This window comes from Rhinoderma darwinii, chromosome 1 (assembly GCF_050947455.1).
Source record: "Rhinoderma darwinii isolate aRhiDar2 chromosome 1, aRhiDar2.hap1, whole genome shotgun sequence".
Taxonomy (NCBI): Eukaryota; Metazoa; Chordata; class Amphibia; order Anura; family Rhinodermatidae; genus Rhinoderma; species Rhinoderma darwinii.
In genome coordinates this window covers 297,884,323-297,895,330 of record NC_134687.1, presented here as the reverse complement: position 1 = coordinate 297,895,330, position 11,008 = coordinate 297,884,323, and the positions used below count along the sequence as shown (strand labels likewise).

The following is an 11,008-nucleotide window of genomic DNA, read 5'->3' as shown; positions in this document are numbered from 1 at the left end:
TCTGGGAAATAAGTATTGAGTTGCGTTTCTTGGGTAAAACCATCTGTGGTACAGAAAAAAACTATTACAAATGAATTTGGTAAAAAAGAAAATTGAAGTTTGTAAATTTCACCTCTAAGTTGCTTTATTTCCTGTGAAATGCCTAAAGGGTTAAAATAATTTCGGAATGCTGTTTTGAATACTTTGAGGTGTGCAGTTTTTAAAATGGGGTGATTTATGGCGACTTTCTAATATATAAGGCCCTCAAAGCCACTTCAGAACTGAACTGGTCCCTGAAAAAATTGTCTTTTGAAATTTTCTTGAAAATGCGAGAAATTGCAGCTAAAGTTCTACGCCTTGTAACGTCCTAGAAAAATAAAATAATGTTCAAAAAATGATGCAAACATAAAGTAGACATATGGGGAATGTTAACTAGTAAATATTTTGTGTGGTATTATGATCTGTTTTACAAGCAGATACATTACAATTTAGAAAAACGCAGTTTTGCGCAAATTCTCTAAATTTTGGTGTTTTTTACAAATAAATATTGAATTTAACGACCAAATTTTTTCAGTATCATAAAGTACAACATGTCACGAGAAAACAATCTCAGAATCGCTTGGATATGCAAAAGCATTCAGGCGTTATTACCACATAAAGTAACATGTCAGATTTGCAAAAATCGGCTTTGTCCTGAAGGCCAAAGCAAGCTTAGACACTAAGGAGTTAATGACCAAGCTATTTTTCAAGTTTTTCCATCGTTGCATTGCAAGAGCTATAACTTTTTTATTTTTGCGTCGACACAGCTGTATAAAGGTCTTGTTTTTTGCGGGACAAGTTGTATTTTTTAATAGCTCCATTTTGGGGTACATATAATTTATTGATTAACTTTTATAAACTTTTTTTTGCGGGACGACTTGTAGTTTTTATTGGTACCATTTTGTAGTAGATGCGACTTTTTTATCACTTTTTTTTTTTTTTTTAAGGCCGGATTCACAGAAAACAGTAATTTTCCATTGCTTTTTATATAATTTTTTACGGCGTTCACCGTGCGGGTTAAATAATGTAATAGCTTTATAGTCGGGGTCGCTATGGATACCAAATGTGTGTACATTTTTTACTTTATTTAGTTTTTTTTAATAGTAAAGCATTTTGTAAGGGGAAAAAGTGGGTTTTTCATTTTTTTTTAAATTAACTTTATTAAACTTTTTTTTTTACTAGTCCTACTAGGGTACTTTAATATGCGATCCTCCAATTGCTTTTAGAATACACTGCAATACTTTTGTATTGCAGTGTATTACTGCCTGTCCGTTTAAAACGGACAGGCATCTGCTAGGCCATGCCTCTGGCATGACCTAGCAGGCATTCACTACAGGCAGACCTGTGCCATCGGAGACACAGACACTCTGCGATCTTATCGCCGAGTGTCAGTGGGATGAGAGGGAGCTCCCTCCCTCTCTCCAAAACAACACAGATGTAGCCCTTGCCATTGAGCGCCGCATCTGAAGGGTTAAACGGGTGAGATCGATACAGATATCGATCTCACCCGTTGGAGCAGGGATGCCCCCAGCCCGCGGCTACCTCTGGTAGCTGAGAGCAGGGAGGTTTAACGGCTCCCTGCTCTGTTTATTTATTCTGATGCAGCGCCGTGAAAAGGCATATGCATCAGAATAAAGCCCATTAGTGGCCGCCATGAAAAGGCGTATTGGCGGTCGCTAACGGGTTAATGCAGCAGTGTGGAATTCTTCTCAAGGCTTGGTCAATGAGCAGACAATGATTTTGCTAAAATGATGATCAAACAGGTGCCCAGGTTAAATGGAATGTTTTATTCATATTTAAAAAGGCACAGTGGAAAAATAAATGTTTGTTACAAAATATTCTGCACCCCATATAAAATTAGTAGCACAGAGTAAGAACTTGCATCTTTGCCAAACTCCCTGGCAGCAGAACCATATAACTACCTGGTTTTATCAACAAAATGTAGCAAATACTTTGTGTTGGGAAAAGTAAAAAGGAAAGCACTCGTTATTCAACCATTAGTAGCTGCGAGTTCAAGTTCGGCAACATTAGAAACATAGTCCACACTGTGAAAATGGAATGTATATTTTGTGCAAAGGCCAGAAAACCATGTATTCCTTTTGTGTCTTTACTGTGAAATTCCAAACAGCAGAATAAAAACCATCCAAGTCCTAATTCAGTCAGGCTTTTCCACCAGCAGCAGTCAATGTAAGCATTAATTTGGCCACTAAGGCTGATATCCCCTCGAAACACAAATCCCAAAGGAAACAGTCTGCGCCGTCACAAGGACAGAAAGACTAGGCTTGTTAGTCGATAGTGATCCAAGATTTGCAACTTTACTAATCACCTGTCAATGGAAAAAAAAAAAAGTGATAAAAAGGTATTACAAAATAAAGAAGCAGCAGCAGATCTGGCACTTTCCTCAAGTGCTTACCTTCGTATACTTCTTGATTCAAAAATTTTTTCTTCATCACTGTCCATAGATCCCATTTCCATGGTTTCATCGTAATCTGAGAGAAGCCCATACTTCTTCCTCTGCGGCTTCTTTTTTAAGCTGAGGAAAGATAGGTATAAAGTCAAACAATTAACAAAAGTTGATTTAGGGGGCTGTTCACATGTGAGGTGGAGGCTCCGTTGGGGGCCTCTGTGGCAGATCCGGCAAGAATTACGGGACACAATAGAGCGGCATGCTTTGCTATTGTTCCAGGTAAAACGACACACACCCAGACAGAAAGCCGACAGAACTCATTAAAGTCAGTCAATGGGTTCCGTAGGCCACCTGTGGTGTCCGTGTTGCAATGGAATTTTTGCATCCAGCATTCTTGTTCTGCTCCTCCGACGGAGCAAAACAACGGAACGCCCTGATGCAGTTGTGAACAGGGCCTTAAAAAAAAAAAGCCGAAGGCCCAAAATAAATGAACCTCGAATTTTAGAATTAAATTGCAAAAAAAAGAAAAAAAACTAAAAAAGGCAATGGTGCACGGTAATTCGAAGCAACCCAAGTACTAAAGTTGCAGAGCCTTAGCGGCACATTTATAAAAACAGTCACAGACCAGTTTTATTGCCAAATTATATCCGCAACATCCGGATCCCCCGCAGCTCTATTGCACTGAACTTAGATTGTCATAGGGACCACAGGTGTTCTGAAACTGGCCAGTTAGGGTAAGGAGAAGAAATTTAACCAAGCAGGTGTGTTACATATATAGATTTAATTTTTGCACCCTTTTTTCCCAACAATTATGGTCACATGTGCTTCAAATTTATAAAGTGCATGCAACATTTTCGGCCTGGGATCTAATGGCTCGTCTACACTAGGTTAGACTAATCGTACACTGGGTTTTGTAGGGCAGTGCATGCACCAAGTTCACATACAGTTGGGTCCATAAGTATTTGGACAGTGTTTACACTTTTCAGAATGAAGCCTCGGTACACCACCACAATGGATGTAAAACAAAGCAATGAAGATTAGATTGAAGTGAATTCAAGGTGTTAACATGACTTTGCATGAGCCGCGGCGAGTAGATGGAGCCTGAGGGGAGAAACGAAGGAGCAGCGGTGAGGCGAGTTTATTTTTATTTTATGTCTGATAGGGGATGAATAGATGGCGCACACCTTTAGTAAATGAAAAGAATGCTTAATTCGATTGAGGTGACAGATTCGACCACTGAAGTATATTCCATTTCTTTTCCTTAAGAAGCTGTTGGATTGCTTCTGCGGTATGTTTTGGGTCATTACTCATATGTACTATGAAGTGCTGTCCCATCCGTTTTGAAGCGTTTGACTGAATCTGAGCAGAATGTCTCGCTGTATACACTTGAAAATGCAACCTATTACTTTCTATCCGCTGTCACTTCATCAATAAACACCAGTCATCCAGTTCTATTGGTAGCCATACATGCCCACGCCATGACAATGCCTCCACCATCTGGTATTCTTCGAGTCATAAGGCCTTCCTTTACTACTCTATACTGTTCTCTCCCCAGCATTGATACAAGTAAATCTTGGTTTCACCTGTCCAAGGCATCTTGTTCCAGAACTATTTCGGCTTATTTTCTATCAAAGTGTAATTTGGCCTTCCTGAGTTTCACCAGTGGTTTGCATGTTTAGATAAACACTCTGTACTTACATTCATGAAGACGTCCCTTTATCGTAGACTTTGACAACGATACGCCTACCTGACCTGGCTAGATGTTTTGAAAGGGTTTCTCTTCACCATGGGAAGAATTCTGGGATTATCCACTTTAGTCATCTTCCGTGGTCTTCCAGACCCTTTGGTGTTGCGGAGCTCAACAGTGCATTCCTTCTTTTTAAGAACGTACCAAATTGTTGTTTTGGCTGCGCCGACAGTTTGTGCTCTCACTCGGATAAGTTTGCTTTGGTTTTTTTCATCCTAATGATGTCCTCCTTGCATTGACATCTCCTTGGCCTGCATATTTAGTGTTGAGACTATTGACCCTATGAAAATGGAGGGACTATGTAAAAAATTACTAATTCCTAAACTGTTGATGCAATATTTTTGATGAAGCCCTTGAATTAAACCTGAAAGTCTCCACTTCAGTCACATCTTCATTGCTTTGTTTCAATTCCATTGTGGTGGTGTACAGATTCTTCTGGACCGAATTGTATATGTCTCAGGCATTTTTTCTTAAAGGGGTTTTCCAGCCAGTAAAAAATGATAGCCTATCCTCAGGATCAGCTGTTTTGAAGGCAGTGCAGCACTTGTACGAGCGCCGCTTCCGTTCATTTCTTCTTGCGAGTCGTCGACACCCATAAAGCAGCAATTCACAGGTATTGCAGCATTTTCTCCCATTGACGTAAATAGGAGAAGAGGGCTAAAATACCTGTGAATCGCCGCTTCATGCGTGTCGAAGATTCAGTGAGCAAGTAGAAATGAAGGGAAAGCAGCACTCGTACGGATGCTGCACCTACTTCAAAACAGCTGATCGGCGGGGGGGTGGGGGTCCCGGGAGTCGCTATTAATGGCCTATCCTGAGGATAAGCCATCAATCTTTACTGGCCGGAAAACCCCTATAATTTGGCACATATTGCAAACAAATTGTAAGAGGAGGACCGTTACCAAAAAAATTACACTTTGTATACATACCGGAAGGTTAACTTAATGTTGACGCAGCCTGAACAATGCAATGCAAACATTGTCACCATAGAGTGGTGAAAATCTGCAATGGCTGTATGCATTTCTCACAACATTTTTTTAATTAGCATTCACATATGTATGTAAAGGATTCAGAGACCTCGAAAGAAGATACATCACCATTCCAAGTCAGAACCATTTGGAGATCATTACTGTAGTTTGATGGAGACCCAAAGTAGTACGATTGGCTTCGCAATCCTTTTCAGACTGATGTATTTCAACAACTTTATCTAATTTTTCATGGAATTACTGTGATCGAGGTGTAATGTAGTAGAACATATGTGATAACTGCTTCATTCTCATAAGGTTCAATATACAATACGCTTGAGATTCAACACAGATGGCATTGCAACCAGGTCATTTTGCTTAAGGCGGCAATCATTTTTTGACATGGGTGATATGCGTGTTAGATAACGTTCTTTTAAATACATAAGGTAATAACCCCAAAAACAACATGTTTTGTGCTTATTTAGGTTTCCTAATATAAAATTTTGTTTAGAAATCATAAAGTGTAGAAGTTAGGCAAAAAACGTACGTATGGTGTATAAGAAACAGCTATTTCTTACCTACAAGTCCGGATCACAAAGTAGAATACAGCCAACACACTGATTCCAATCACTACATACATGGCTCGCTGCATCATTTCAAAGTTGCCCCAAAAGGATAACTGGGTAGGTTTTGTGACTGAAGAATTTGTGGTAAGTGTTGAACTAGTGATTAGAACATGCGTCACATTTTCCTGTCCTTCTGCACTCCAAGCCACGGGCATCATAATAATCAGTAAACAGGAGTAGCGCCACATCTGCAAGAAGAAACAGATTTGTACATCACCAAGCAATACTGGAAACGGTCAGTAGTGGCCATTTTAACTAGCCCATCATATCAGAATAACTGTTTAATCCAGTTTTATTTTATTATGCTATAACACTACTTAGAAATCATAAAGGGCCATAACCCATTAATCCTAAACCAAATACTGTATATTGGATACAACTTTCACAAACAGGCCTTAAAGAGGCTCGGTCACCAGATTCTCAAATCCCTATCTCCTATTGCATGTGATCGGCGCTGCAATGTAGATAACAGTAACGTTTTTTTTTTTTATTAAAAACGTTCATTTTTGGCCAAGTTATGAGCGATTTTATATATATGCAAATGAGGTTTGAAATGGACAACTGGGCGTTTTTTTTTTTATGTCCATCTGGGCGTGTATTGTGTTTTTAACTGGGCGTGTTTACGTGCATGACGCTGACCAATCAGTGACCAGTCAGCATCATACACTCCTCTACATTCATTTACACAGCAGCGATGTGCAGCCGCATACACAGAGATTAACGTTAATCAAGTGTCCTGATAATGAATACACCTGGACGTCATGTGTATTCCGAATCCTGACACTTCTGAATCTTTTCTTTGAGATTTCTAGCACGAGAAACGAAATCTCGCGAGATTTCAGAGGTAAACGAGATTTCGTTTCCCTTGCTGCAAATCTCACAGAAAAGATTCAGAAGTGTCCTGATAATGAGTACACATGACGTCCAGGCTGGATGGTCATGTGTATTCATTATCAGGACACTGCAGTAACGTTAATCTCTGTTTATGTGGCTGCACATCACAGCTGTGTAAATCAATAGAGATGTGTATGATGCTGACTGGTCACTGATTGGTCAGCGTGATACACGTAAACACGCCCAGTTAAAAACAATACATGCCCAGTTGGACATAACGGAAAAAAAAACGCCCAGTCGTCCATTTCAAACCTCATATATATATATATATAAATAAAACCGCTCATAACTTGGCCAAAAATGAAAGTTTTAAAAAAAGAAATAAAAAATGTTACTGTTATCTACATTGCAGCGCCGATCACATGCAATAGGAGATAGGGATTTCAGAATCTGGTGACAGAGCCTCTTTAAAGTGGTTGTCTAGATTAAAGACCCCATTTTATCCAAACCCAATTAGTATTAGTAAACTCTGAACGAGGGCCCCCCCCCAACTTCTGGGTTCCCCTACAGATTATATCCATTCTCTGGGAGACCGAGTAGTGGGACACCATGGGATCAGCTTATCGTTTGGAACCCATCTAACCAGTGGCGGATCATCATTAGGGTGGTTAGGGTGGCCACCCGGTGCCAAGGCTCCTCCCTGATCGGACCCCCTCATGATCAGTGAGGTCGCTAGCATCGGAGGGGGCCCCGATGCTAGCGAGCGTCACATTCACTTGCATCTGCGTCCTCAGGACGCAGATACAAATGAATACTATAGGCTGCAGGCCACGTTAGGCCTGCAGCCCAACGTGATGACATCCCTGCATCACTCTGGTCTGCGCATGCTTCCTGACCGGAGCCTGTGCAGCGCTCCGTCTGTAGCGGGAACAGGGCAAAGTACGTACATTTTTTTTGGGGGGGGGGGGCTGTGTGGCAATATGCAGGAGAGGATTTCTGTGTAGCTCTATGTACAAAGGGGGGGGGCGCTGTGTGGCACTATGTACGGGAGGGCGCTGTCGTACACAAGGGGGGAGGGGCGCGGTGAGCAGCGCCGTACACATGGGGGGAGGGGCGCGGTGAGCGGCGCCGTACACATGGGGGGAGGGGGCTGTGTGCGGCGCCGTACACAAGGGGGGAGGGGGCTGTGTGCGGCGCCGTACACAAGGGGGGAGGGGGCTGTGTGCGGCGCCGTACACAAGGGGGGAGGGGGCTGTGTGCGGCGCCGTACACAAGGGGGGAGGGGGCTGTGTGCGGCGCCGTACACAAGGGGGGAGGGGGCTGTGTGAGGCGCTATACACAAGGGGGGGGGCTGTGTGCGGCGCCATACACAAGGGGGGGCTGTGTGCGGCGCCATACACAAGGGGGGGCTGTGTGCGGCGCCATACACAAGGGGGGCTGTGTGCGGCGCCATACACAAGGGGGGGGGGCTGTGTGCGGCACCATACACAAGGGGGGGGGGGTTGTGTGCGACGCCATATACAGGGGGGGGGTTGTGTGCGACGCCATACACAAGGGGGGGGGGTTGTGTGCGACGCCATACACAAGAATGAGCTGTCTGCACTAACAGTATGCAGGTAATATTTCATCTGGTTTAGTGGTATGAAATAACTGCATATGTATATAGATTTAAAAAAAATTGTGTGAGAGGAGGGACATATGCTTTGGGGCTTGTAACACTCCTGGACGCGCTAGAAAACAACGATGCAGTTCTCTACATACCGCCTTCTGAATTGACTGCATTATTGATACAGTAAGGGAGTGTTCACATCTGCGTTGGGGTTCCCTTGATGGCTTCCGCCAGACCTTTCCGTCAGAGGAACCCATCAACGGAAAGGCAAACGGAAACCATAGTTTCCGTTTGAATTACCATTGATTTCAATAATATTGTTTCCGTTGCAAATGATTTCCGGTTGTCTCCATTCCGTAAGGTTTAAGTTTTTTGGTGGAATCAATAGCGCAGTAGACTTATAGACTTTCCATTGAGACCATACACTGCTAGGAGGAATGCCAATCAGGAACAAAGTGGCACAGCGCTCAACCGAGCCATTCTGCCGCTTCATTTAAGCGATCGGTGGGGGCCAAAGCTCTTGGACCCCCACCGATCAAAACTACTGACATTTCACTATGACATGTCAAAAGTATTTTTTAAAAGGTTTAGAGGTGTTAGCATTTAATACATCAAATAAAAAAAAATCTTCTGAACACCTTCTTAAAACTACTTCTTGAGATACAGCTGTATTTTTATTCTGTATACAGAGCAGATGTATCTAGCACTAAAACCTGTGTGACAGGTCCGCGGGACTGACTTGTTCAGTGACAACGGGCCCTGCGTGTCTCTGACACGCGGGACCGAGCGGTTATTGATCACATCTAACAAATATATAAACTCCTAGAGCAATGTAATAGCGGGCTAGGTCGTGTCCCACGAGAACACCCTCTCTTTCTCAACAATTGGGCAACTCCAAGACTAATACCATACAAGCGAAGCGGAGTACAGAGCCATATTTATAAAAGTATAACAAATGTATTGACACAGAGGTAAGACAAATATTTAAAATAGGTATATTCAAAAAGAGAAGACTCTATAAGTGTTTACACGGCATGACAGGGAAATAGACCAACCATATAATATAACAAGTAAGCTGTAGTCCCTATATTAGAGATGTAAAGAGTGGGCAGTGCAGTAACCTGAGCGTGCCAAAGCCCTATCTAATATGAAAGTGCCTATGATCAGGACAGTATAGTCCATATAAAGATAGGAGAAGCCAAGGTATCAGGAAATAGACAGCACCTTACCCATCTCAATGGTCCTAGAAACCTGCATGCCACGTGCAGAACCCGCAAAAAATAAGCCCTCACACCGCTGAATTGACCAAAAAATAATAAAGTTATGGCTCTCGGAATATGGTGAAACAAAAACGGGTTGTTTTTTTTTAACAAATATTTTTGACTTTGTAAAAGTAGTAAAATATAAAACAAAAAAAACAAAACTATAAATCTGGTATCACCGTAAACGTATTGAGTCTTAGAAAAAAATTAAGTTGTCGTTTTTACCGCACGGTGAAAGCCGTAAAAACTAAACCCAAAAAACAATGGATGAGTCGCAGCTTTTTCCAATTTCAGATTGCAAAGAATTTTATTTTCAGTTTCTCAGTACATTAAATGGTACTTTAAATCGTGTCACTAGAAACTGCAACTCCTGCAAGAAATAAGCCCTCACACCACTCTGAAGAAAAAAAAAAAAAAAGTTATGGCTCTTGGAAAGCGGGAAGGGAAAAACTAAAATGAAAAAGCAAAAAATGGATCAGTCCTGAAAGGATTAATTAATTTCTCATGACAAACCATTTATGACCTCGTGGGGTATTGCCGTACTCGGGAGAAATTGCTTTACAAATGTTGGGGTGCTTTTTCTCCTTTACCCTTTGTGAAAATTAAACATTTTTGTGGAAAAAATTTGATATTCATTTTCACGGCCTAATTCTAATAAATTCTGCAAAAGATCTGTGGGGTTTAAATGCTCGCTATACCCTTAGATAGATTCCTTAAAGAGGCTGTGTCACCACATTATAAGTGCCCTATCTCTTACATAATTAGATCGGCGCTATAATGTAGGTAACAGCAGTGTTTTTTATTTAGAAAAAACAAATTTACCAAATGATGACCTATTTTAGCTTTATGCTAATGTCTTTCTTAGACAACTGGGCGTGTTTTTACTTTTGAGCAGGTGGGCGTTGTGGAGAGAAGTGTATGACGCTGACCAATCAGCGTCATACACTTCTCTCCATTCATGTATTCAGTACAGTGATCCTGCGTTGTTCCCTACGTGTAATCACATACACCCACATTAACGTTACTGAAGTGTCTTAGACATCACCTCCAGCCAGGACGGGATGTCTATTCACAATTCCGACACTTCGGTAACGTTTGTGTGGGACTTACAGCACAGCAAGCGTAATCTCGCGAGATCACGCTGTAAATGACAGTTTACAGCGAGATCACGCTTGCGGTGCTGTAAATCCCACACAAACATTACCGAAGTGTCGGGATTGTGAATAGACATCCCGTCCTGGCTGGAGGTGATGTCTAAGACACTTCAGTAACGTTAATGTGGGTGTATGTGATTGCACGTAGGGAACAACGCAGGATCACTGTACTGAATACATGAATGGAGAGAAGTGTAGGACGCTGATTGGTCAGCGTCATACACTTCTCTCCACAATGCCCACTTAGTCAAAAGTAAATACACGCCCAGTTGGGCATTAAGAGTCATTAGCATAAAGCTAAAATCGCTCATAACTTGGTGAAAATAGATTGCTTTTCTAAATAAAAACCACTGCTGTTACCTACATTACAGAGCCAATCACATTAT

The 11,008-nt window shown here is 41.8% G+C and overlaps 1 protein-coding gene across 1 annotated transcript in view; it reads right to left on the bottom strand.

The window, feature by feature from the left end:
- Positions 1–1,785: 1,785 nt before the first annotated feature.
- The window catches only part of FAM174C (family with sequence similarity 174 member C), a 40,143-nt gene continuing 30,920 nt past the window's right edge, over positions 1,786–11,008 (bottom strand). The window contains exons 3-5 of the mRNA XM_075851056.1: positions 5,716–5,951; positions 2,432–2,551; positions 1,786–2,344 (exon numbers count right to left, since the gene is read on the bottom strand). Of these exons, the coding sequence (XP_075707171.1) occupies positions 2,341–2,344; positions 2,432–2,551; positions 5,716–5,951 (360 nt within the window). The 3' untranslated portion in view covers positions 1,786–2,340. The remainder of the gene's footprint in view (positions 2,345–2,431; positions 2,552–5,715; positions 5,952–11,008) is intronic.